Source organism: Prunus dulcis, chromosome 4 (genome assembly GCF_902201215.1).
Source record: "Prunus dulcis chromosome 4, ALMONDv2, whole genome shotgun sequence".
Lineage (NCBI taxonomy): Eukaryota > Viridiplantae > Streptophyta > Magnoliopsida > Rosales > Rosaceae > Prunus > Prunus dulcis.
In genome coordinates, this window is record NC_047653.1 from 5,357,036 (window position 1) to 5,384,069 (window position 27,034).

A 27,034-nucleotide genomic window follows, 5' to 3' on the forward strand; every position below is an offset into this window, starting at 1 on the left:
CCATCTGACATGCCCGGCATCAACTCAGACATCATCTGCCACCGCCTCCATGTCAACCATGCCAGCAAGCCCGTGGTGCAGAAGAGACGCAACTTCGCTCCCGAGCGAGTCGCGATCATTGAGGCCGAGATCGACAAGCTTCTAGCTGCTGGATTTATTGAAGAAGTCTCCTACTCAGAATGGCTGGCCAACGTCGTTTTGGTGGCAAAACAAGAAAAGGGCAAATGGAGAGTGTGCGTCGATTATACCGACCTCAACAAGGCATGCCCTAAAGACAACTTCCCATTGCCAAGAATCGACCAGCTAGTGGATTCAACTTCCGGCAACCAGCTGCTCAGCTTCATGGATGCCTACTCCGGCTATAATCAAATTATGATGTACGACGATGACAAGGCGAAGACCTCTTTCATCATCGAGAGAGGGAACTACTGCTACAAGGTCATGCCCTTTGGGTTGAAGAACGCTGGAGCAACATACCAAAGGCTCGTGAATAAGATTTTCAAGGAGCAGATCGGCAGAACCATGGAAGTCTACGTGGATGATATGCTGGTCAAAGCCCCCAAGCGTGGAGACCACCAAAACCCTCGCCGAGGCATTCAGCCTGCTCCGCCAATACCGCATGAAGCTGAATCCAAGTAAATGCACGTTCGGTGTATCATCCGGCCAATTCCTGGGGTACTTAGTCACACAACGAGGTATCGAGGCACACCCACGCCAAATTAAAGCCATCCTCGAGATGAAGTCACCTTCCACAGTGAAAGAAATACAAAGTCTGACGGGCAGAGCAGCAGCTCTCAACCGATTCCTCTCAAAGTCTACCGACAAGTGCAGACCATTCTTCAAAGCTTTGAAGAAGGGGCAAAAAGACAAGTGGGACGAGGAGTGCGAAGTAGCTTTCCAGAGTCTAAAGACCTACCTTACTTCACCTCCCTTGCTCTCGAAGCCAATTCCTGGTGAAGACTTGTTCGTGTACCTGGCAATGTCAGACTCAGCCATCAGCTCGGCTCTCATCCGAGAAGAACTTGGGGCCCAACATCCGATATTCTATACGTCAAAAGCTCTCCTCGATGCAGAGACTCGCTACCCAAAATTGGAGAAGCTCATTTTGGCCCTTGTTACCAAGCTCACCGAGTCATCGTTATGACTGACTTTCCTTTGAGATCAATCCTCCATAGCTCTGATGCTTCTCAGCGGCTTATGAAGTGGGCAATAGAACTAAGCCAATAGGACCTCCTCTACCAGTCAAAGACTGCTATAAAAGCCCAGGCCTTAGCAGACTTTGTTGCAGAGCTCACATCTTACCACAACAAGAAGGCCATTGTTTGAGCAGCAGCTCACATCTTACCACAACAAGAAGGCCATTCTTCGAGCAGCAGCTAACATCTTGCCCCAACAAGAAGGCCATTGTTCGAGTTGCAGCTCACCAGCAGTAGCTCACATCTTGCTATAATAAGAAGGTCGTTGTTCCAGTTGCAACTTACTAGCAGCAGCTCACATCTTACCACAACAAGAAGGCCATTGTTCGAGTGGCAGCTTACCAGCTTGACTCCAAGCAGGCGGCAAGTCATACCTCTATTGCAGACAAGCTGCTCCCCAGAGCACGAACTCAATGGAGTCTTTTTTAAGAGCTATGTCCCCGGCATACGCTCACAGGCGACAAGCCTTACATCCATCGCAGACAAGCTGCTCCCCGGAGCACAAACTCAATGGAGTCTTTTTCAAGAGCTATGTCCTCGACATACGCTCACAGGCGACAAGCCTTACCTCCATCGCAGACAAGCTGCTCCCCGGAGCACGAACTCAATGGAGTCTTTTTAAGAGCTATGTCCCCGACATACGCTCGTAGGCGACAAGCCTTACCTCCATTGCAGATAAGCTGCTCCCCGGAGCACAAACTCAATGGAGTCTTTTTTAAGAGCTATGTCCCCGACATAAGCTCCTAGGCGACAAGCCTTACCTCCATTGCAGACAAGCTGCTCCCCGGAGCACGAACTCAATGGAGTCTTTTTTAAGAGCTATGTCCCCAACATACGCTCGTAGACGACAAGCCATACCTCCATTGCAGACAAGCTGCTCCCCAGAGCACGAACTCAATGGAGTCTCTTTTTCAAGCGCTATGTCCCTGATATACGCTCACAGGTGGCAAGCCATACCTCCATTGCAGACAAGCTGCTCCTCGGAGTACAAACTCAATGGAGTCTTTTCCAAGCGCTATGTCCCCGACATACGCACACAGGCAGCAAGCCTTACCTTCATTGCAGACAAGCTGCTCCCAGGAGCACAAACTCAATGGAGTCATTTTCATGCGTTATGTCCCTGACATACACACACAAGCGACGAGCCTTCTCTCCATTGCAGGCAAGCTACTTCACAAGTACAAACTCAATGGAGTCTCTTTCAAGTGCTATGTCTCCGGATGCACACTTACAAGATACAATGAGAATTGAAGTTCGAAAGACAACTGAAAATTCCATAACAAAACGGCCAATCAGCCAAGTTCAACAAGAAATAAGCCTCATTTTGCTCAACCGGCACCATCTGCTCAGCTGCCTGCTCCTCCGCATCTGCCCTAAACCTCATTAGTTGCACCACCTTTGGCGTTGTCTTCCTCCATTGCAGCTTCATCTGCCACCTGCTCTTCAACTGCTTCTACATTCACGGCATTGATCTGCTCACTTTGAGCAGCAAGTCGAAATAGAGCTACTCACATTCCTCATGTTTGAGAGGGCAACAAGGAAGAGCACCGTTCCTGCAGTCCAAGTATCCCAGCTTGTATGCATTAGCAGAAATTTCATGCTTGGACGCCTCCGTGGCTTCAACATAAGTACCAAAATTGATCAGCAAAGTGTCACCAACTCCTGGACCGGCAATTCGTGCAACTGAAGGACATTTTGCTCGAGCAGACGACTCTTTAGCTCTTTTGGCTGCAACTTGCAACATTGAGTCAGCCCCGCGCTTGACTATTCGTGGAGCACAGACAACCCAAACCTTCGCGGTTGCAAGGCAGAGGTACAGTCCTCTCAGCTTGATTCCCAGATCAGCACAGACAACCCAAACCTTGCTTCCCAGCAGCTTCCTTACATGGCAGATCACGGGTCTTAGGCAGTTCGGGCAGGGACTTGAGCAGAATATCCCAGACATTATGCATGCTAGTGACTTTCTTGTTGTTCGCGTTGACGAGGCGCTTGATCTCAGCAGATGAAAAAGGAGCAACTCCCATGGGGACCTTCTCAGCACATTAGACCCCCCATTAAAGAAGACTTGCTAGTGGCAGAAGGAGGAAGTTCGGTCGAGGACTCCACCTGCTCAGCTAGCAGATCATCTAGGCCCGAGCCATACAGCTTCCATCTTCCAACATCTCCGGCAGGGGGCAGACCACCAACCTCCTTTCGATGTTTGCTCAGCAACCAGCGCCATTCAAGGAACCTGATAGGGATGTTCAGAGCTTACTGAACCTTGGTCATGTTCGGGCTGAGATCGAGTTTCTTGCATATGTCATTCTCTGCAAGCAGAAGATGGAAGTTAGTCAGATACACAACAAAGAATTCCATGGCAACTGTAGCATATCAAAAGGATGCAACTTACCATCACAGTAGGTGAGAAGAACGAGCGGACCGTCGCCAACCTCCTCTTCCATCTGTCGCTGACTTTCAGCGCGTTCGTGCTCCGAACATGATCGCTTTGACTCATACTGATCCTAGTTTGTGGCACAAAAAGAAGAAGGAATTGAAGCAATTTGGATCAGCCACAAAAAAGATGACCTATACTGCCACCTACTCCAGCAGCGGATCGGGCACCTCCAGCCCAGTTACAGCTGGACAGCCCGAGTAAAAAGCCTCCTCCACGAAGGAGCCCAATTCAACGAAGGAAGCCCAGTTGCAGTTGGATGACCCAACGGTTAATCCACATCTCCTACATGCCGCCACACGCCACGTAGAAGCTGGGGGGCATTTGTGGGAACCTAATTAAATCAAAACCCTAGATCAAATAATTCCTTCCATTTGGGGATTATTTGACCTAATTGGGAATTATTCAATTTAATTGGGGATTACCCAATTAAATAGAATATTGCCTAATTGAGTCGAGAATTAATTTGATTCCTACCCCAATTCCCACTTAAATGAGGAGTTACCTAATTAAATTAGGAATTGATTTGATACCTACCACAATTAGGGATTTAATTTACCCTAATAAATCAAATCCCTAATTAATCATATCAATTCCAAATTGAGAAGGAATAATTCCTTTCCATCTACGGAATTATTCCTTTGAAAGCCTAGCCTCCGAGACCACTATAAAAGGCTGGCCACACACAAAGGTTAAGGTACGCCTAAATTCCTACTAAAACTCTGCAGAAATTATTTCTCAAAAACCCTAGCCACCTCCTCTCTTTCTCTCTCTCACACAAGGCTCCGACCACCACACACGGCTCCGGCCACCCGGTTTTCCTTGAATTACCCTACCTAACTTAGGCATCGGAGGGCCTTTGGACAACACCCCCCGGGTGTGGTCCTTTTACTCCGATCTGTTTTGCAGGGAGAAAGAGAGGCGGAGAAGACGAAGGAATCTTTGGCGAATATTCTTTTGGGGGAAATTTACTCCCACAAGGGACATTAGATGATCAGGCCTATGCATGCAATAATCCTTGCTTGCTTTGGCCTATGCATAATACCAATATCGGTCCATACCACTTTTCTGGCAATTTGCATTCACAGTTGTGTTGAGAGCATTATTCCACATTAGAAATGGAAGTCTTGTAGTAATAGTTTAAAATGATCTTCGGCCTCTCCATCCATTATCAAATCGTTTTGAGTTGAATACTCACATTCTAGTATGATATCAGAGCTATTCGCATGTTAATCCTAACGGTGACATTTAGTCTCGCGTTACGCTGTGTGTTCCAAATTAATCTAGTTTCTCCAAACAAACCCGCTGTGAGCTGGACGTTGTGGTGCCTTTCAAAAGCCAAGGGAATAGAGAATGTGCCTAGAGCTATTAGACCATGAATGAAACCAGATACATCTAAATGTGGCATCCCTTTCCTTTTCATGAGGTAATCATCTTCGAAAGAGATAGCTTGCAAGAGAATTATCCCAACTGATGATCAGGTATGTAATTATACACTTAAGATTCCTCAATTATACAACTTAATATCAATGGTGAGCTTGAAGGAACTAATAAAGCCTATAGATATAGAATATTACTTGGCATGTTTGTGCTTTTGTACTCTTCTTTTCGTTTCTTCAAATTTAAGTATTTACATTTCTAAACTAAAACAATTTGGAGAGGATCTTTTATAGAATATAGTTCCTGCTACCATGATCTTGTCTATTCTTCTTAGAAAAGCAGTCAGGCCGGAAATATATCAACGTCTTTCAAAAAGAAATGTTCCTGCTGCTTCAATTAATTCCTAGCCTCTATCATTAGTTATGCATGGAACAAAATCTTGTTGATTCTTTGCATATTGCATGCAGCCTCCTTTTACATCATTCTGTGACTAGAAAGAATATATCATCTTACTTCAAGAATGATTATAAATACTGAATGATACCATGCAGATTGGCCTCAGACCTCCTGCTCTACGGACCTTCTAATTATCAAATGATTTCATTTATTGTCTTCTTTCTCTATGTATATTCTCATTAACTTAGCTCTTCATACCTTGGTAGAACCGTAGAAGTATATTGATCGATCGTATTTGGTAAGGATCAGGTAATCTGCATCCGGAGGTTTAGATCAGCTTTGTTTTGTTGTTTCTAGCCCTCGGGGTGCAGATTACCTCGTCCTCACTGCCAATGCAAGACTTGTTAGCTAGTACTAATATATCAAACCAATGAAGCTAAACTAGACATATGCATGCATGCTTTGAGGGCTATGAAGCATTATAATTTCTTGATATATAATCCAATAGTGTGTTGCACATATGTAAATGCAATTAGGACCGTAGTCGACAAGAAAAAGGTGTTTCATATGAAAAATTAAAGATGTGCTCTAAAAATTAAACTGTTTTTCGAGGCAGTAGTGTAACCACCAAAATTAGCCTTCAACGTGAAAAAATGGGCTCCCCACTTCTTGGTAACCGTTTGAACTCGATTTACAATTTAAACGTATATATCAAGACAATCTGCAAACACATACACACACAAACTTCTCCATGGCTTCCCTTTCTACAACTTTCAGCCTCCTCTTCGTCACAGTTTCAGCCTTAGTTTCTGCAGCTCTCTCTGCGTCAGTCATAGAAGATCTTAAAAGTTTAAAACCACCTCATGATTTCAACACCACAATCCTGAAAAACTGTCAGCACAACCCATCTCTCAGATATTGCAGTTCCTCTCCTATGGACCTTGATGAGATTTTCAAATCCACCATTGTCGCAAGCCACCTTTGCAACGAGTCCAAGAACCCGAACTGTGTCGAATCATTCCCAAAGATAGACCTTCAAAACGACCCAAAGATGGCGCCACTCTACTTGTCATTCAACTTCTTTTGGAAGTATTGCCCTTTGAGCATCTTAGCTATTGATCTGTCAAACAATTCTTTGAGGAGCAATTTCCCTGTTGATGTTCTTCAATGCACCCAAATACAAGCTCTTGATATGAGCCATAATAACCTCTTCGGTGATGTCCCAATAGAGAGTTTCTCTCCCCTTACCAACCTCACACTCCTCAACTTATCGTATAATCACTTCTCAGAGAGTAAAATCTCTGATATCCCGTTCTTTAAAAGATTCAACTCTTCAAGCTTTCTTCATTCAGGTCTCCTCCCGGATGGAAAAAAGTTCAGGATCAAAGCTGTAATCTTGTTGGTTGGTTTCCCAATCTTTGTGATTATGATGGTGTGTTGCTTGGGATGGCTTTGTTTCTGCAGGCCTGACTTCCTCCCACGAATGCTTCGACCAAAGCACCGGTTTACAACAGCAATGCTTAAGGCAGCAACCAACGGATTTTCGAAGAAGAATTTGATGGGGAAGAGTGAATCAGTTGAGATTTACCAAGGAATTCTGAGAGATGGTGCTGATGTCAGGATTGAGATTTACAGAGGTGAAAGACACCCTACATTGATCGAAGAATGCAAGATTCTTGTTCAGTTATGCCACAAGAACTTGGTTAATGTATTGGGTTGGTGTAACAACCGAAGACTGAAAGCCATTGTCACTGAATGGATGGAAGGAGAGAGCCTTGAGATGTGGCTAATGGGGTCAAATATTACACCATGGAGCCATAGGTTAAGAATATTGATGGGGGTTGTGGAAGGCATGTGTTATCTAGAGGAGTGGCCTGAAGTTGGTTATGACCTCAGGACAAGCAGCATCTTGTTGTCTAACAATCTGGAGCCCAGAATTTCGAGGTTTAAGATTCGGGATCTTAGCAGCAGCCGCAGTAGAAGTAAGTCACATCCATATATGAAGCTGCATAAATTCTCTCTGTTTGCTTTTACTTCTCTTTACTTGGTTAACTTCTGATCTGACAATATTAAATTTTGCATTTCAGAGATGTACAAATTTGGAGTGCTCCTACTAGAGATGCTCGTAAACTGGAGGCCGGAAGAAGAATTCGAGAAGGGTGAGGCTGGTTTTATTGAGTATATCAGAATGCATTATCCTGGGAATCTGCAGAAAGTGATAGACCAGAAAATGGAATTGACACAAAATACTTTTGATCAAGCTAAACAGGCAATAGGCCTAGGCTTAATGTGCACAGATGAATCAAGCAACCAACAAGTCAGCTTGGGTCAGGTATTTGATATCATGAGCAGAGCCTACCAGTCTTGCAGGGTTTTGGCTTCTCATAATCATGAAAGGTTACATTCAGAAAGAGGTAAAGCGCACCGGCGTATGCAATCAAGATGAACTTTTCAACTCATGGAACTTTGTAAATCAGATTCCTGAAAGAAATCTTTTTCTTATATCTGTGATCACAAAATGCTTTGTTTCTGCCATGTGGGATATTTTAAATTGTAACGTTTCATTGTGGTATTAAGATCGATGTCCTTGTTGGTAACTCTACTTAATCTGGATCAGCACCCTCTCCTCTTTCACTTCTATTAGTTCACAAATATCATTTTGCTTTGCAGGGACGCAAGACAAAGTCAGGGTGGAAAAATAATGTGAACATAACCAAACAATGTCTATTGCTGGCTTTATTGGTATCTTACATTTACACAACAAAACAACAAAAACAATATGCACCTCATCAAGAATATCAAGATACAGAATTTGCTGCTGAATACGCTGGTTCTTGCATAAAACTTAGGGGTACAATTGGAAAGGGAAAAATGGCATATTACAAGGACTCAGGACCAAAAACTACTGTCAAAAGGAATATAATCTGTCTCTATGTAAGTTAAAGATGGAAGTTCTCACTTGATGACACCGGGTCTATTAGCTTGCACTTTAGATTTGGTCCGATGGACCTTCTTTGGCAAGTCAGTAGTTAATGCATACATTTTCACAGCGAATAACTCCTCAGGCAATCCCTTTTGATCCTGATGTAAGAAAAACTGGCATTATAAACCAAGCAAATCTTGATGCTAAAGACAGTAGAGATTCCATATAAATTCAATCAAAGATGATTATTTAATCAATGAGCGGTCAAAATGAATTAGGTAGTAATATACTCATGCTCAACTACTTCACTTTGTTTTAAAATTATGAGCCAGTAAACTAATTTCCAGTTAGAGATGGCGAATTCAATTTCATTAAGAAAATTGGCATCAATACAAGAAACAACAAATACGAGCAACAAATCTACCAACTGATACGGCATGAAGTCCACACCCCACACACAACTTAAAGTTTGGAAATCTTTAGTGACCACGAGAACCTATTCTTGACTAATCAGTTATCAGCAACAAAAAAAGAAAAAAGAAGAAAAACAGAAGATAGAAACAGAGCGAAATAATGTTCACATCAAATTCTAGAGTTAATAGGACATAGTATGAAAGTTCACATTTGACCTTAGATTTGTAAATATGAAGTCCACACTGGCAAAAGAGCTCCTTAAAGTACAAATCGGACCTGGTGATGCTCCGATCTTCTGTGTCTAACACGAATCCTACAAATCAACACAATCAGTTCACAACTATTCATTCTCTTGCTGCAAATTGTTATCCTCCATCAAATTTACTGTACAAAAAAGAATGCAGACAAATGTACTTTTTACAGCATGGTAACCCTAGTAGAAGGGATGGACAGTGTGTACCCACCATCAGCATCACCACCACCACCCCAATGATCACAACCCTAACACCTAATGGGTACCTATTCCTCATCCCTTCTTAGTATTCCTCATCCCTTCTTAGTAGTAGTGGAAACAGGTGAAATGGAAACTATATCATAACCACAAAGAAAAGAAGTGAAACAGAAAGCAAATTACCGGTTCTTGCAATATTTTCCTTCAGGACAAAAAGACCACCAGGTTTTAATCCAACCTAGAAAGATCGGGTTGTTAGTACAGGTAAACATATAAACTGTTAGTACTTTCTGACACAAAACTAACAACAATAGGGTATAGGATAAGGGCACTAGTTTTACATTAGAATCAATGCTCTCCAAAATTCATTGCTTGTGTGACAATCAGCTTTAAAAGAAATTTAAAACGTTGAATTATGGCTTCAGTTGACTGGAACAGTAATCAAACTTCTGAGTCATAAACCTTGGAAGTCTGGAATTTGGAATTTAGAGGATCTAAACACAGTCAGGATTATGGTAACTTTCTACGGCAATTTAAGGCAAACGAGGATCCTGTCCAGAATGCATGTTCAAACTTTTCAGGGGTCAATCATGTTCAAACTATCCTCACAAAGTCCAAATTCAATTTGAACCAGAGAGTGCGGAAATTTTAGATTTAACAAAGGGTTTAATACTCATAGAATTTCATAGATTTATGGATCTAAATGGTCAGAAGATTGTAGGCAACAATCTTTAAGTTAATTTTCAGTTTCAACACTCTACACTTGTAAATGATGTGATAGTGATACAATCCCACTCGATACCTTGACATCTGAAACATAATTTACATTAATATTCAAGAAAACAGTTTTACCTTTGCCCTTTTAAAGAATGACACGAAGTCATCATCTGTCAGATGCCCAATACACCACTGAACCCATATAATATCATACCTTCCTGCTTCTGGTGTGAATTCCTAAAATGAAGGACAGAAAACGTTCAAGAGGTTTGCAAAAGACTCAGCAAGGGTAAGAGATGGATGTTTAGAAAAAGTAAAGAAAGGCGGACACTTAATAAGTGCATTGGAAAACCAAATTGCCTGGCAGGTGTTTTAAAAATTAGCCGGTTTGTGCATGTCAAAACCATATGCCAATGTTTATGGTAATATTATTGTATTTGAGTATACTACCTGAAGAGGCACGCATAAAAAATTAGTGGCTTTGTGCATATCAGAGGCCATATGATTTTCAGGAGCCAAACTTTCACGAGCAGTTTCCAAGAAATGTGATACAGGCTCAAGAAGATCAACCTGGGGTTTGAAGAAAACAGAAATAAACAATCAAAGAGAATAAATGTGTGAACTCACTTGAGAAGGTTACAACGGATAATAAGCTCTATTAAGTTATCGTGACACTGATTTGTTCCATGTAACACAAACACATAAGAAGATCCAGTCTGATGGAAAATCCAATACATTAAATCATGGTAAGGATATTGGTATCCTGATTCAAGCTCACACGTGATGCAAAAAACTCTATTGGTTGTCATCTCATAAATAAATTTGAAAGCTAAGAAAGATAAGTAGCAACTCTACCAAGACATATATTTAAGGTCTCATGATATAGTCTTAATACTATTGAAACTCTGTCTTGTACATTGTTTGAACCAGGAACATAATATTCCATTATAAAGAGCCATTAATAGTACGGATGCACTTCACATTTCACCAGTTGGAACTTATCCAAATTTGGTTCCACTATTCATGATTGACAAACATACACCATGTGATACAAGTCCAGTTAAAGACCTCAAAAATTATTGTACAGTAATATGAAAAGAATATCAGGGAAACTGAATGTGGAAAGATGGTGGTAGGAGAGGAGGTGCTGCCCAGAAACTGAACTCACCTCATTGAAGTATCTTATGAGAAGATTTTTTGTGACTCTCCCAATGCCAGAACCACAATCTGTAGAAATTTAAACACTGGTAAGAACCTTGAATTGATTTTAAAACCACAAACCAAAGAGTCATATTCAACACTAGGGAGCCCAAATTTGGATTGCAGCCCTTCTTAAATTTGATTGCTTGATAGCCAGGCCCTAAACATGACTAACACAAATGAACTTATTAAATATGAATTCAACTATTTTCCCAGATAAATAAGGTTCCTTTAACCAAGGTCTCAACAAAGTTAATAATTTTAAGCAACTTAAAACAAACAAAAAAGACAGACAGACAGAGAGTTTTGTGTACCAAGAACAACTAGGTGGCGTTGGCTATTAGCAGCATCAGGAAAACGCTCAGCGAGAAGCGTATTAAGAAAAGCTTCACTGCCCATTATGTCAGGCTCATTGACATGTCCATATCCTCCCAACACTCCATTCGCCGAGGCCTCCACACCCTTTTCTCGCCACAAACAACGAAACAACCAAAAACATCAAACACTTTCCAAACGTCCACAACATGCTTGACAAAATGACTGAGAGAAAAAGAAAAGCACAAACAGAAGATTGCCAAAAGCACTGACTTCCCAGTAGCCAACGCCTTGACGGTACCATTCAGTCTTCTTGCTCTGGTCTTCTCCGACCTGCTCTCTCCACATCTCCTCTGCGTTCTTGAATTCTCGACCGGCAGAGTCTAACCCACCTTTCTCCATTGAGACTCGAGTTCTGGTCTGGTTTTGGCGGCTGTTGCCTCTGTCAAACGGTTCTTTGGCCAAACGACGTCGCACAGAAGCAAAGCTGAAGTCTTTTGCAATTAGCTCGGAGTATAAAATGGAGTGATGCTGCATGAAAACCTAAAATCTCGACGATGACGAAGATTATCTGCGTAGCAAAACAAAAGAGGAAGAAAATAAATAAATGAAAGCCAGCTGGAAAAGAATTCCATTGTTTTCATATATTAGAACTTCAAATACATAAATAAAGATCACAGGGTACAGCCGTGCGGCTATACTTTTCAAAAATGCTATTCACAGAGTATAGCCGCGCGGCTTTACGGTTATAAAAATTCTATTTACGGCTGTACGTTTGAAAATTCTATTTATAGAGTATTACCTTTGAAAAATTCCATACTTGATAGATATTTCCACATTGCACCAACAATAAAAATATAAATTTAATAACTTTCCTTAGTAATTATGTTTTCATTATTATTTATTTAGTGAATAATTAGTATTAAATATTTTAATTAACTTCAAAAATTATATTACTTAATAAATTAGTAAATAAATTTTTTAATTTTTTAATAAAATATTGAAATACTAAGTATTCATTAGGTAAATAATATTTAAAACATAACTACTAAATAGAGTAATTAAAAAAGAGAAATCCACATTATGATAATAATTAAAACATAACTACTGAACTGGTGGTTCAATTTGGGTTGTTGTTGAAAATTTGTTTCCAGTCCGGATTGGTCAGTTTAGTATGGGATAAAGGGAGCTTATTTTTCTTTTTCTTTTTTGGTGAAGAAACGGGGCTAACGCCCAACAAAGAAATTAGACAATGGCACGAGGCCTATAGACTCCAAGTAAATCCTCACTAAGAAAGGACTTAATACTGTCAGGAGGATCATGGAGAGTTGACAGACCCCACTCAAGACACGAACCCAATTCAGCTAGTTTATCTGCTACCATGTTGCATTCACGATATTCATGATAAATAGAACAAACCCAGTTTTTGTTTATCCTTATTGTCTTTTTACTTGCTTTCATTCATTTTCACTGTTTTGTTAACTTTTATTGCCCTTCTGATTGTATTAGAGAGTGTAATAAGAACTGCATGGAGATAAACAGACATAATAGTGAAGCCACGGGATGCCATTTTATTAACGATAAATACCAATTTGCATTTGAAGCAAGAAGTTACCAACAAAACTTTGGTACTCAACCACTAGCGGGGATATGGTTCAGTAATATTTGAAGGCTCATATTTTGATACATGTGGAGAGGGGCTGCTGGTAGTATGCTTACAGAATGCAGGTTGTGAGGGTACTGGAGGTGCGAGAGACTCGCTGTTAAGCATGGATGCAACTGAAGCCATGGTTGGCCTGTCCACCGCATTCTCTTGCACACACACAGTAAACCAATGTGGATGCATCTCATCGTTTCCCTTCGTGAACTTCTCGTCAACACAGGATCTATGATGTTTTGAAATGTATTTTCCCTCCAATTTCTCCATGCCTATAAAAGTACATCAATATAGTCAAAAAGAAATTTTACCACTGCAAAAGAGAGAATATATACTTACTTTAATGTATTCATACTCACATAGGTCAACAGGTCCTCTTCATTCTCGCCATATCGGAAACTACCAATCTTTTTACCGCTTACAATTTCAAGAACTAACACCCCAAAACTGAAGACATCCGTCTTGACAGAAAAGCAACCATGAATTACATACTCAGGAGCCATATATCCACTGTTAGTATGAAAATTGTATTGTCATTTCCTAGACTCTAGCATAAGTTGGGAATTAGTGTGTGAACTTGTTTTACTGGAAGCTTTGGCGCAACACATTCATTCTGGATCTTTGAAGTATGACGTGATCGATATGAGAAACTGAGTTCAGGTAAATCATGACATAATCATGCATTCATTATAGGATTCCTAGTTGGAGCTATTTTCAATCAAGTATTTTTATGTTAATCCTATTTTTATTAGGATTAGATTTTTTATCTTGAGATTACTTTCCATAGTTAAACTCTATTTTGAACTATATTGGTAATTGGATAAATGTTTGGCTGATGTGTTGGCGTCTCAATGAAGAGACCTTTTTGCATGATGTTTAGAAGTCTTAGTTGAATTGGTTTTGTGAATCCTTGTTGCATAGGAAGTGTACTCACGTGGGCTTCTCTCAATGGAGAGAAACCTGCATGGGATAAAACCATTGTTGTTTCTTTTGATGAGTGGCTTTGAATGTATTGGTTTTTCCCTGAAAATATTGAATTGGTTTTGAGAAAGCTTGCTGTGCTGATTTTCTTAGATAAGTCATCAAGTGTTCCTTGTTTACTTTGTGATTTATCAAATCCTCTCTTCTTTCATATTGCATTCATATGCATACTGGTGACTCATACGGTTGAGGGCACCAAGACCGTGGTGGCGGTTTTCCTCCGGCGAGCTTGAAGCAATCGTGACCAGCATTGCGTTCAACATAAGGAGTGTCGAAGATCATCCCGTGACAGAAGTTGAGTTACGAAGAAGTCGGTAAACATTATCTAGAATGAGTCTAGGATAAGTGTGTGTATACTTCTTGTAATCATCGTTCTATAGTGGATTTGAGTTGGACTGAGGAGTCCCGTGGATTTTCCCCAGAGGTGGGGTTTTACCACGTAAAATAATTCTCTGCGTGTTCGTTTATTTTAAGCTTTGCACATCTCAGGATTGATAACTCATATCAATCCTGCTTCAAAGGTTGATCATTATTTATTGCAAAAAATTCGAATTAGCTTGTTTAACATTCTCCAGGCATATATAGATATCCTACAGGTATGTTCATCCACTGCACGAATTATATTCCATTTATTAGACATGCAAAGTTTTTTTCTTTTTCAATGAAAGCTTTCTGTTGTAAGGAGAGCACAAAATGAAAGTGTATGTTATCACAGTACTTAATAGGTTCCCCTTACTGTCCTTGTATGCCCTTGTGTTTTGATCAATAACAAACAATCTTGCCATTCCAAAATCAGCAATTTTGGGGTTCATATCTTTATCTAACAAAATGTTGCTGGCTTTGAGATCGTGATGAATAATTCGAAGCCGAGAATCTTCATGGAGGTAAAGAATCCCTCGAGCAATGCCTCCTATGATCTTGTAACGTGTTTCCCAATCCAAATGCTCGTGATTGTTTGGGTCTAAACACAATTTTATTAAAAGAGATATGAACTTTTTAATCTTTAAGAAATTACTGTAAATTATACGAAATTTGATGCAGAGCAAATATGCCAAAAATGAAGTGATCAAGACTTGTGTTAGGCACATATTCGTAAATGAGGAGTCTTTCCTCTGCTTTCAAGCAAAATCCTAGGAGCCTCACTAAATTCCGGTGTTGAAGCTGAGCAACTAACATGACCTCATTCTTAAATTCACGATCACCTTGTCCAGAATTTTTGGAGAGCCTTTTCACTGCTATAGGCTGCCCATTTAATAGCCTACCCTGAATGTTTAAAAGAGAAAAATAAGGAAACCATGCTTAGATTTTATTTTTTTTTCTTGTGAAAGTGATTGTTTTGTTACCTTGTAAACAGCTCCAAACCCACCTCGTCCAAGCATATTTGCATCAGAGAAGTCATCTGTTGCAGATCTTATAGTTTCAAAATCGTATTGCAACGAATCCACCAGACTAACGTCTTCCGAATTCTCATCTGAAAAGGGGAAAATTAATTAGCAAAGAGAGTTCAAAACCTCAGATAAGATAAATAAACAGAGTTGAACTTACCTTGTTCAAGTTTTACCCTTCGTGTCCTAACTCTGAAGAAAAAGCATATGCTGCTGAAAATAGTGACAAAAACAACCAAAACCACAGCGATGATGATGACTGTTTGTTTTGTGTTACTCTTCTTTTTTGCTGAAAATCGGATGGGATATCTTATCAAAAGCCAAAACCACACCACACAATTGTAAGACATGGATATCAAATTTAAGATTTGCAGGGTAACCAACCATACATACCTTCTTCGGGTGCTGGTGCTGTACCTTCTTCGGGTGCTGGTGGTGCTGTACCTTCTTCGGGTGCTGGTGCTGCCGGAACTGGAGCTGGAATATCTACTAACGAATTGGCTGTAGACTCAAAGAACAGACCAGCCTCATACCTTAAATTACAGCTGGGTCTAAGAACTCTTCCTCCTTTTCCACCGCAACAGGTTTGAATTTCTGAGATGGACTGTTTAAGGCAATCGGTGCAATTTTGCTTGTCGAGGTCTTGAGTGCACTGAACAAGTGCGTATATTTTTTCACCTCCAGAGACAGTTGCATGGCCTGCTGCAAATTTTTTAAGAGAATCCCCTGACGCAGCTCTGTCACTTAAAATACCAGGCACATGCTGAACAGGGTCCACTTGTTCAATACCAAATATCAAGTTGTTTGAGTATCTCACCATACAAGGCTCTGCCCATACGATTGCTTCCTTTTGATGACGTGAACAATTTTGCAAGAGAATATCAGTAGACTTGACAAGAGTCCTCTGAGATATCTCCCCTGCATAATGCAATTGCATTGACTTGGTTCTGGTCTTGCCCCAATGATGAATTGTAAAACCCATAATTGTTTTGGGTGTTGGAGGAGGAGAAGGAGGAGAGGAGGCTGTTGAGGTTCTCTTGGTACTTGTCACCTGGTGTGTACATGCCAGTATCAGAGCATTTCCAGCAGTACTCAGCTCTTTGTGAGCACATACCATCATACTGGGATATGGTGGAGGCAACAAGGTTTAAGATAATAATAGCAAGAGTAATGAAGAAAAGCAATGATCTTGAGGAACCCTTTTTTTTTTTTGCTCAACTCACGACAGTAACACAAACTCGTCTTAAAGGAAAGACATATTGGTTCCTTGACAGGGTCATTCATAAAAATAATAATAAACATATACTACGGTCAAAATGGTTTCTTGACCCTTAATTTTATCTTACGTTCTCATAGTATTGGAAGTCAAATCGGGTGAGGACTCTTTCCCGGTGTATAACCTGGTGCACTACTGTATATACCTTGTTGTGCACGGCTGCCATCCTTGTTGGTAGCTGTGATCCGTCCCTAAATTGAGGGCGTGATTCAAGGAGATATTGAAGTCTGTTTCTTCTCTCCTTGTGTATATATATGCTCGAGTCTTTGTAAACTTTTCCTCCTGCATGATATCAGAGCAGGAATTCTAAGGTCCTGACTCTGCATATATTATTTCTTTTAAATTAAAATTCCCGAGTATGCACTGACTTCCCAGTAGCTAACGCCTTGACGGTACCATTCAGTCTTCTTGCTCTGGTCTTCTCCGACCTGCTCTCTCCACATCTCCTTTGCGTTCTTGAATTCTCGGCCGGCAGAGTCTAACCAACCTTTCTCCATTGAGACTCGAGTTCTGGGCTGGTTTTGGCGGCTGTTGGCTCTGTCAAACGGTTCTAGAACGACGTCGCACAGAAGCAAAGCTGAAGTCTTTTGCAATTAGCTCGGAGTATAAAATGGAGTGATGCTGCATGAAAACCTAAAATCTCGACGATGACGAAGATTATCTGCGTAGCAAAACAAAAGCAGAAGAAAATAAGTAAATGAAAGCCAGCTGGAAAAGAATTCCGTTGTTTTTCATATATTAGAACTTCAAATACATAAATAAAGAAAAATTCTATTCACAGCGTATAGCCGCGCGGCTATACTTAAAAAAAAATTCTATTTTCAGAGTATAGCCGGGCTGCTATACTAAACTCTATTTACAGAGTCTAGCTGCGCGGCTATACTTTAAAAAAAATTCAATTTCCAGAATCTAGCCGGGCGGCTATACTGCTATAAAAATTCTTTTTACAAATATAGCCGTTTGGATATACGTTTGAAAAATTCTATTTATAGAATACAGCCGATCGGCTATACTTTTGAAAAATTCTATTTAAAGAGTACGGCCGCTCGGCTATACTTTTGAAAAATTCTATTTAAAGAGTACGGCCGCTCGGCTATACTTTTGAAGTAAGCCGTCGCTGTACCTCTGAAGTACAGCCGCTCGGCTATACTTTTGAAAAGGTATCAAAAATTCTATTTATAGAGTGCAGCAGCGCGGCTATACTTTAAAAAAAATTCCATTTATGGCGCACCGCCGCGGCTATAGGTTTGAAAATTTCGATTTATAAAGTACGGCCGCGCGGCTATACGTTTGAAAAATTCTATTTATAGAGTACAGCCGCGCGGCTATACTGTAAAAACAATTCCGTTTATGGCGTACTACCTCACGGCTTTCAAATTCTATTTATCGAGTATAGCCGCCCGGCTATACCTTTGAAAAATTCTATGCTTCAAAAATATTTCCACATTGCACCGACAAAAAAATTATGAATTTATATTTGCCAGACTAAAAAATTTATTTTTAGTAATTAAATAATATCTCTGCCTTATTTAATTATTTTCATTAGTAATATGTTTTCATTATTATTTATTTAGTGAATAATTAGTATTAAATATTTAATTAACTTCACAAATTATATTACTTAATAAATAGTGACTAATTTTTTAATTTTTTTTCTTTGAACAAATATTTAAATACTAATTATTCATTAGGTAAATAAAAGTTAAAGATAACTGCTAAATAGAGTAATTAAAAAAGAGAAATCCACATTATGATATTTATACGGTATAGCCCGCTCGGCTATACCATTGAAAAATTCTATTTACAGAGTAGCCGGTCGGCTTTACCGTTGAAATATTGTATTTACAGAATATAGCAGCGCGGCTATACGTTTGAAAAATTCTCGTTGAAAATTCTATTTACACAGGCTCCTCGGTCGCGCATGAATCAGGTTTGGCTCCCAATTCAATTCAATTTTTGTTAAAAACCCTAGGATTGGATTCATAGGGTTCATATCCAACTTAAACTTCGAGCTTCTTTCTCATATATTCACGCACTTATTTGAAGAATTGTAGGACAATTTGTTTGTGCCTACGTGGCTTAGTGTCATTGGTGGATAGAAGGAACAAGTACCTCAGGTACTGTACTATATCGCAATGTCGAACAAGCTCTCTAAGCTTTCAAAACCATGGAAGGCAAAGCTACCAGTTTAGCAAATCTCCTGCAGGGTTGCATAGATAAGAAAGCCCATTTGGCCGGCAAGCTCATTCATGCTTTCATATTACGTAGCAATGGCCTCTTGTCGAATACTTTCCTATCTAACCGCCTCGTTGAGTTGTACTCTAAATGTGGTAATATCGGTTATGCAGACCGGGTGTTTGATAAAATGCCTCACCGAGACGTGTATTCCTGGAATGCCATATTGGGTGGCTACTGTAAATTTGGGAGTTTAGGGGATGCTCAGGAGTTATTTTTGAAATTGCCTGAGAGAAACACCGTTTCTTGGAACACTCTGATTAGTGCGTTAGTCCGGCATGGGCAAGAGGAAACTGCATTGGGTGTTTATGATACAATGATTTTGGAGGGATTCATGCCTACCCATTTCACATTGGCGAGTGTGTTTAGTGCGTGTGGAGCATTGTTGGATGTGGAGCATGGTAGGAGATGTCATGGTCTGGCCATCAAAATTGATCTTGAGGAGAATATTTATGTGGGCAATGCTATACTCTCCATGTATGCAAAATGTGGACTTATTAGGGATGCAATTCGGGTTTTTGGTGACATGGCTGAGCCTAATGAAGTTACTTTTACGGCTATCATGGGTGGGTTAGCGCAGACGGACAGAGTCATGGAGGCTTTGGAAATGTTTAGAATGATGTGTAGGAAAGGGGTTCGTATTGATTCTGTCTCATTGTCGAGCATCTTGGGTGTTTGTGCGAAAGGAGGAGAAGGAGGCGGCGAGAATGGTCTTGATGATCAGAGTGATGGATTTCCATGTAATGTGAATGGACAACAAATACATGGTCTTACAATTAAACTTGGATTTGAGGGAGATCTTCATTTGAACAATTCATTGCTTGATATGTACGCTAAGAATGGGGATCTGAATAATGCTGAGAAGGTTTTTGCTAATTTGCCAAAAGTCAGTAATGTGTCTTGGAATATCATGATAGCTGGGTATGGCCAGATAAGCGAGACTCAGAAAGCTTTAGAATATCTGGAAAGAATGCGATCTTGCTGTTTTGAACCAGATGAGGTTACTTATATTCATACGCTTGCAGCATGTGTCAAGTCTGGTGATATAAAAAGTGGCCGTCAAATGTTTGATAACATTTCATGCCCAAATGTGAGTTCATGGAATGCCATTCTCTCTGGCTATTTTCAGAGTGGGGACCACAAGGAGGCAATCGAGCTTTTCAGGGAAATGCAGTTTCAACATGTGCAACCTGATCGAACTACATTGGCAGTTGCCCTCAGCTCCTGTGCAGCAATGGGGCTTCTGCAGGCTGGAAAAGAAATACATGCTGCCTCACAAAAGGCTGCCTTTCAAACAGACGTGTATGTTGCAAGTGGACTTCTTAACATGTATTCAAAGTGTGGTCGGACAGAAATGGCAAAGCATATATTTCATAATATGCTTGAATTAGATATTGTTTGTTGGAACTCTATGATAGCAGGTCTTTCGCTCAATTCTCAAGATAAGGAAGCTTTCACTTTCTTTAAGCAGATGCGGCATGATGAGATGAGACCTACCCAATTCACTTATGCTACTGTACTGAGTTGTTGTGCGAAGCTGTCTTCTTCATTTCAAGGGAAGCAGGTTCATGTTCAGATGACAAAAGATGGATATATGAGTGATCTCTTTGTAGGGAGTGCTCTCATTGATATGTACTGCAAATGTGGTGATGTAGATGAGGCCAGGAAATTTTTTGATATGATGCCTAGTAAAAATACTGTTACTTGGAATGAAATGATACATGGGTATGCTCAAAATGGACGTGGAGATGAAGCTGTTCTGCTTTACAGGGACATGATTGGATCAAGTCAGAAACCTGATTGTATAACTTTTGTTGCTGTTTTGACTGCTTGTAGCCATTCCGGATTGGTCGATGCAGGCATTGAAATATTCAATTCTATGGAACAAGAACATGGAGTGGTGCCAGTTTTGGATCATTATACTTGCATTATTGATGCTCTAGGTCGTGCTGGTCGTTTCCATGAAGCAGAAGTCCTGATAGACGAGATGCCATATAAAGATGATCCAGTTATATGGGAGGTTTTGCTTAGCTCTTGTAGGGTTTATGCTAATGTGGGGTTAGGAAAAAGAGCAGCATATGAACTCTTCCGCTTGACCCCAAATAATTCAGCCCCTTATGTGCTTCTGGGCAATATTTATTCTTCTTTAGGAAGATGGGATGAGGCAAGGGATGTGAGAGATCAAATGAGTGACAAACAGGTCATTAAGGATCCAGGTTATAGCTGGATTGAATATGATAAGGGCAAGCAAACCGGTATGGAGGATGATAATTTTATGTTAATTGATGATGAAGTCGAAGTAGCAAGTAACAAAAAATCTTTCTATGCTGCCTAGAACAAAGTCAAAACATTGCTCTTGGTGCTTCTTCACGTGGTATTCTCCTTATGGAGCTTGGGAACCATAAAGAGAAGGTCAGTCAAGATTTAGCATTTCTGTGATGAGTCTGTCAGGTTTCCAATGAATTTATCTATTCTCTAATGTTAATTAAAATTTGACATAATCAGGTTTTAATGCTGCATCATGCATTTCTCAAGAACCTCACTACCCCTGCTAGGTTTGCATCACTGGCAGGCTACTTCAGAAGGTTTTGATCTCACAGGCATATTGCAAGTGCCTTTTGCTGCTGGAACAGATGGCCCTTTGGTTTCATCATCAAGAGCACATGTTATATTTTGCAGCTGAGTATTGTTACATCATCACCATATAGAACAAGCGAGTCACAGTCACAGACAAGTTGGTGATGCACCTTCCTAATGGCTTTAGCAGGTGAACAAATCTTCTCTCTCTTGATCGGCCTTTCGCTTTCTTTCTATTGTGAAACGAAATCTAAGCATTCTTCTTAATTCCTTTTCCTCACAGGATTTTGTTTCTTACTTCACCATAGGTCAGGGGTTTGATCCCCTCCAATGAAAAGAAAAACAATCTTCCTTAGAAAAAGCTTATGAAAGAGAACCCAAATGCAGGCCTCACAAGGCAGCAGAGACAGGTGGGGGGAGGGATGGAGGAAACTCAAACCTGAAGAATAAATCGCATAGCCATGACCCGTGAAGGAGGAAGCTATATTCATTTGTATCCACATGGTTCATCAGAGACAGAATAGCTTATCTGGAAATTTTTTGTTTATTTGTTTGCTGTTTTGATGTAAAAATGTAGTTGTTAACCCATAAAATTTGTAGAAGTTTCAACCATATGACGGTTTTGGTTCAAATAATTGCTTAAAAAGGTGAAAAAGTAAAAGCGCTATGTTTTTTATTCTGATATCAATTGAAGGTTCAAACATATTTGTTTAACACCTTTGATTTGTTTGACAGACAATTGAAGGATAAAATATTTCAACTCAATAAAAACTTATTTCTGGTTTCCTATTTGGAAATAATCCAATGGTCACCAAGGAATTTCCTGACCATCCCAGGCGAAAAACTTTCCATTATCATGGCTTTTGGCATTGTGGATGATGCTTAAGAGCTTCTGTACTGAGAATTCTGTTGTGAAAAGTTTGTCTTCAGGAACATTTCTCTGAAATGGCCTGGAGAGATCTGTGTCCACTGTACCTGGGTGCAATAAAATGCACGTAATTGGATCCTTCCTTCGTGCAAATTCCACTGATATATTTTTTGTCACTGCAAATACAGTGGACAACCAGAATTATAAAGTTGAAACATAACCATTTAAGTTTACTGCAAAACTACTATTAGTTCAATCTGATATAAACATGCTTGATCAAAATAAAAATAAAAATTGATGTTAAGAGACCTCAAGCAAGAAATCATACGTTGATTAAGTGCAGATTTTGAAGCTCGATAAGAATGCCAACCCCCCAGGCGATTATCACCTATGGAACCCACTCTGGCACTTAAGTTGGCCACAACTGCGACATCCCTTTCAGTTCCCAAGCCGCCTCCATCCTTTAAGAGAGGCCACATATGCTGCTTGCACAAATTACAGATTACAATAATTAGCCAACTCTAATATGCACTTCCATGAAGATTAATGTGAGGGAACTTACAAGGACTTTGGTTCTGAAATAGTATGTGTATTTTATTCAAGAACCAAGTCAAGTTTGAAAATGAAATTCAAGTGAGCATACCTTGATTACTAAAATAGGACCTACAGCATTAACCTCATAAGCAAGCAACAAAGATGACTTCTCTACTTTCCTCAACGTCGTTTCTGTACTGGAAATAAAAGAACACAAATGACAGTCTGGCTTTTACACAAATGATAAACTTCTGAGTAAGACTTTGCAGTTCTAGATAATGATTAGACTTCAAAGTCTTTGTTCAAGCAATGATCCAATATGCATACCTGGTTGCAGTACTTGAGGTATGGAAAGAATCCCAGATGCATTAATGAGAAGGTTTAAAGACCCATATTTTTCACTGATAGACTTGGCAGATTCCTGAAATGCAAGACACAAACAAACATTTAGGAAGTAGTAGTTTTTTTTTTTAATCCATTTATAGACAGGAAGTATCCCATGAAGTTTCATTGATGCATCTTCATTCCAAAATGACAAAGGAATACCAAAGATTCTTTTTCTTCAGTAAATTTACCACCGCACAGTTAAGAGTTTTCAAGAAAACCTCAGAGTGCCAAATTTTGATATTTGAACTCATTGCTGACTAGCAGGCAAACTAATTTACCAAGTGTTGGTAGAAAAAGGAAATGGTGAAATGCATCTAACTTCAATGGTTACTTTTCTTTCAGAATGGAGCAAGATAAGAAATGAACTTGCAGAAACCGAGTTATGTAACCTCTATGGTGCTTTCATTGGTCACGTCCAATTGTAGAATGCTGAGCCGTTCAGCAAATTTACTTTTCAGATGAAGAAGACTTGTTGCCCCACTAGGATTACGGCAAGTGGCAATAACATGACCTTTTTCCTTCTCCAATAACTGTTTAACCTATACATAAAATGAAAAGTGTCACAATTTTAAGCAGAAAAGTGTCACAAACGGAAAGTGAGAACCTACAGGCTACAACCAGTTATGTCTGAATTGATATTGACATAATATGACTATTTCAATTTGGAGATGCATCTTGCACGAACAATAAGAGCTCAGATATCAAGTGTTGGGTGATTAATTACATGGAAATCCTGCAGAGTACCACAGGTTCCTCCAAAGGTGAAACCAACCAACAAGTCAGCCAGAGGTCTTATATAACCATGCAAAGTACCCCAAAAAATTGAAAATAAAACTGCGAATGCATCGCTAGAATATAATTCAACTTCATAGTCCTCTTCAAATGACAAATGCAACTCTATCATTCTGATAGCCATAAGAGAACAATTACAGAAAGTATTCGGATTGGCATTGTCATTGAACCAAAAGTTGCCCACCTTCCTCTTTTCAAAATGCTATTTTTGTACAGGGAAATTGAAATGAAACTGAAGATAAAAAATCCCAAAAATACATTTTCCAGTAAACAATACAAAGACCACAGTTTCTAGTTTTACTGAATTTCCAGCCTGCAAACCCCAACCTGGCTATTTCAAAGCAATGTCAATAGTACCCTTCAATTGTTGTAATCACTGTGATAACATATTCATCAATAACAAACTTTTTCTTAATATACAATGAAATGGGAAATTTTGATTCTATCTAGATTTACATATTTTGGCACTTGTCAAGTGAAATTCTATATCTCAATCAAACTCTCAACATGAAACAGAACAACCCGTTTGCCAAAACAGCAATATATATGTATGCAACAAATCAAATGAATAAAAGAAACAGAAGCTCACGAATTCAAGGCCAATTCCTCTGGATGCACCCTGCACCATGGAAACCCCACCTTCCCATTTCACAGCAGAAGAAGAAAATGAGGCCCTTTGGGTCATTACCCGCATCAGTCTCAGAGATGTCATCGCCATGAACGAGCATTGTTGGCTCAGACACAAGTGTCTCAGCTTGTACATCTTCAGTTTGTCCACCCAAAACAAGAGACCAACCGATCTTTCTGTTGATGTTTGCAGTTCGCAACTACTAATTGATTGGTTTGCTCTACTTCATAACTAACACTTCATTCATTGCAAATTTGCAACGTACCACTTCATATGTGGTTGATAATCTGCCACTTTGAAATATTTTGATTCATTGATTTTGGACTTTGCTTCAAGAAAATAAAAAATACAGAAACTGTGTTTTTTTCTCTTTATTTGGAGCAACTGGTTGGGCCAGTTTGTTGTCAACTGAGCTTGGATTCTGGCCTTTGAGTCATCTAAAAGCCCAAATAAGAAAACTCGAGAAAGCTTAAAAAATCACAATGGACCAGCCCGTATAGGCTTGAACATGAGTTCTAAATGCTATTGTATATCATTTGAAGTTCAAGAAAGTGACTCTACTTCTGTTCGCAATCAATCAATATGACATGGAGAATGAAGCTCAACCATCAAGCAAATCATCATCATCTGTGTTCTAATCAGGTCAAATCATCTTTTAAGGATACTGAATTAAGGAATTACTCACATACAAGAATGACTTTTAGTCGTTCCGTTATTTTATTAACGAAGTAAACGAATCACTCTCTTTCTTTATTGGAAAGTCTGCATACTGCGAGCTTGCAACTACGCTAACAAAATGTCTGAATTAATCCCATCACACCAGTATATTTAGATGTAGACAAAATAATTATATGGTCATACTAGTATCATTATTAAGGAACCATTTTTCAAATGAAAGTTGGTTGTAACTTTGAAAGCGTCAACAAAAATCATAGTCTTATTATGGCCAACAAACACTAATGTAGTAATGTACAAAAAGACTGAAGCTGATGAGACCGACGGTGTGTTTATAGGTCCCACGCTAATAATAGAGGGCGCACAATATAAGAGATAAGGTGAACAGATCCTTGTGCTCACCAAAACTTTGAATCGTTTTTTTCCTCTTCCTTACAATGTGATATGACATTTTAACTGAAATTATATGTTGATATTCGAATTTGTGCGTGAAGAGACGATCATATTGTTTTGGCCAATTAACTTAACTTACGTTCATTAAACTTCCCACGTAGATAGACTAATTATTTAATTTGATGTCTTTTTATCAACTATATATAATTGAGTTTGAGCTGACATCATTCAAACCAAAATATTTAGCTAAGCAAAGGAGGGCGGACACACACGAAAATTTCTCCCAACCTCCATACTAGAACTTGTCAGAATTTACATTTTTTTACTTGATTGTCAGAAGACATCACACCCTATAGTCATTTTCAGTCATTTCGTTTTCTTTGTTCTGGAGGGACATCTGGCCCTTCTCTGCTGTTGTGGTGACTTCATTGAACACTATAAAAATAAATCTTACAGGTTGTGAGAGATTTGGTGATAATAACTTAGGAATTAAATAGTTTTAAGTGAGATTTGGTGATAATTGCTTACTCATAATGCAGAGAACTTTTTAATAATTAAAAAAAAACACCAATGAAAACTTTTTGCATGCAGTTAATAATTAATAAAAAATCATTTGATAAGAAGACTAGTTTTGTAAGAACATCCACAATAGCCTCTTTAAATCATTTCCTTAAACAAATTTTAGGGAGCAATTGGAAAAATATAACTTCAATCACACTAAAATAAGAAGACCTCTAAGAGCTTCTGAATCTGAGGAGAGGGAAAGGACTCCTAGTGACTCACTATAATTTAATATTGCTTTATTTTATGTATAGTTTAAACTTTTAATTAATGCTAACTATATTTTTATATTCTTTTTAAAAGAGATAGACCAATTATATTGAATTTTAAAAAAAAAACTATAGTATTTAAGACTCCTTAAATTAGGGAGTATTATTGGAATTCAAATTTTATAAAGAGCTCCTAAAATAATTTTAGTGTGTTTTTAGCTAAATTTTAACTTTAAAATAGAAAGTAGCATGATTGTAGATGCTCTAAGTGTAATAGCTATAGCTAGCTAGAGAAAAAGGAAGCTCCTGCCGACCTAATAGTGTTGTAACATGCAATCCAAAATATATATATATGAAGACATTGAATGATGTGTTCAAGTGCATATGATCAACTTTTGTTAGATTTTGTGATGAGAAAATTCCAAGAATGTATCAAAAATTACCAAAATATTT

General features: G+C 39.2%; 4 protein-coding genes and 1 pseudogene across 6 annotated transcripts; 2 read left to right on the plus strand and 3 right to left on the minus strand.

Moving 5' to 3' along the window:
- The first annotated feature begins 6,154 nt into the window (after positions 1 to 6,154).
- Positions 6,155 to 8,105, plus strand: LOC117624321 (putative leucine-rich repeat receptor-like serine/threonine-protein kinase At2g24130). The gene is made up of 3 exons (XM_034355490.1): positions 6,155 to 7,385; positions 7,491 to 7,817; positions 8,074 to 8,105. The coding sequence occupies exons 1-3, from the start codon at positions 6,155 to 6,157 to the stop codon at positions 8,103 to 8,105; spliced, it is 1,590 nt and encodes a 529-aa protein (XP_034211381.1).
- Positions 8,103 to 12,035, minus strand: LOC117623780 (alpha N-terminal protein methyltransferase 1). Of its 2 annotated transcripts, XM_034354752.1 has the most exons (8): positions 11,697 to 12,035; positions 11,423 to 11,570; positions 11,077 to 11,135; positions 10,359 to 10,478; positions 10,044 to 10,145; positions 9,375 to 9,429; positions 8,956 to 9,053; positions 8,103 to 8,484 (listed from the first exon to the last, which is right to left on the minus strand). In XM_034354752.1, exons 1-8 carry the CDS (start codon positions 11,958 to 11,960, stop codon positions 8,359 to 8,361), a joined length of 972 nt encoding a protein of 323 aa, XP_034210643.1. In that variant the 5' UTR covers positions 11,961 to 12,035; the 3' UTR covers positions 8,103 to 8,358. The 2 variants fall into 2 exon arrangements, with proteins under 2 accessions (XP_034210643.1, XP_034210644.1); XM_034354753.1 differs by lacking the exons at positions 8,956 to 9,053; positions 9,375 to 9,429.
- Positions 12,036 to 13,062: 1,027 nt separating this feature from the next.
- Positions 13,063 to 16,888, minus strand: LOC117624322 (annotated as a pseudogene).
- Positions 16,889 to 18,615: 1,727 nt separating this feature from the next.
- Positions 18,616 to 22,248, plus strand: LOC117624557 (pentatricopeptide repeat-containing protein At4g20770). Of its 2 annotated transcripts, none has more exons than XM_034355873.1 (3): positions 18,616 to 21,369; positions 21,463 to 21,724; positions 21,818 to 22,248. In XM_034355873.1, the coding sequence occupies exon 1, from the start codon at positions 18,890 to 18,892 to the stop codon at positions 21,290 to 21,292; it is 2,403 nt and encodes an 800-aa protein (XP_034211764.1). In that variant the 5' UTR covers positions 18,616 to 18,889; the 3' UTR covers positions 21,293 to 21,369; positions 21,463 to 21,724; positions 21,818 to 22,248. The 2 variants fall into 2 exon arrangements, with proteins under 2 accessions (XP_034211764.1, XP_034211765.1); XM_034355874.1 differs by having other exon boundaries at positions 21,843 to 22,248.
- On the minus strand, positions 22,183 to 25,060 carry LOC117624558 (C-factor). The gene is made up of 6 exons (XM_034355876.1): positions 24,705 to 25,060; positions 23,713 to 23,862; positions 23,264 to 23,357; positions 23,046 to 23,128; positions 22,731 to 22,884; positions 22,183 to 22,578 (listed from the first exon to the last, which is right to left on the minus strand). The coding sequence occupies exons 1-6, from the start codon at positions 24,876 to 24,878 to the stop codon at positions 22,343 to 22,345; spliced, it is 891 nt and encodes a 296-aa protein (XP_034211767.1). The 5' UTR covers positions 24,879 to 25,060; the 3' UTR covers positions 22,183 to 22,342.
- Between the last annotated feature and the right edge of the window lie 1,974 nt (positions 25,061 to 27,034).

Bases quoted from the DNA above. Each gene is read 5' to 3' on its own strand.
- LOC117624321 (XM_034355490.1), top strand. From the start codon at position 6,155: ATGGCTTCCCTTTCTACAACTTTCAGCCTCCTCTTCGTCACAGTTTCA. The intron at 7,386-7,490 runs GTAAGTCACATC...TTTGCATTTCAG, and splicing joins TAGCAGCAGCCGCAGTAGAA to AGATGTACAAATTTGGAGTG. The intron at 7,818-8,073 runs GTAAAGCGCACC...TTTGCTTTGCAG, and splicing joins AAGGTTACATTCAGAAAGAG to GGACGCAAGACAAAGTCAGG.
- LOC117624557 (XM_034355873.1), top strand. From the start codon at position 18,890: ATGGAAGGCAAAGCTACCAGTTTAGCAAATCTCCTGCAGGGTTGCATA.
- LOC117624558 (XM_034355876.1), bottom strand. From the start codon at position 24,878: ATGTACAAGCTGAGACACTTGTGTCTGAGCCAACAATGCTCGTTCATG. The intron at 23,863-24,704 runs GTGAGCTTCTGT...TTTTATGTATAG, and splicing joins GAGGAATTGGCCTTGAATTC to GTTAAACAGTTATTGGAGAA. The intron at 22,579-22,730 runs GTATGATTTCTT...CTGTATTTGCAG, and splicing joins AAAATCTGCACTTAATCAAC to TGACAAAAAATATATCAGTG.
- LOC117623780 (XM_034354752.1), bottom strand. From the start codon at position 11,960: ATGCAGCATCACTCCATTTTATACTCCGAGCTAATTGCAAAAGACTTC. The intron at 11,571-11,696 runs GTCAGTGCTTTT...TGGCGAGAAAAG, and splicing joins AAGGCGTTGGCTACTGGGAA to GGTGTGGAGGCCTCGGCGAA. The intron at 9,430-10,043 runs GTAAAACTGTTT...CGATCTTTCTAG, and splicing joins CATTCTTTAAAAGGGCAAAG to GTTGGATTAAAACCTGGTGG.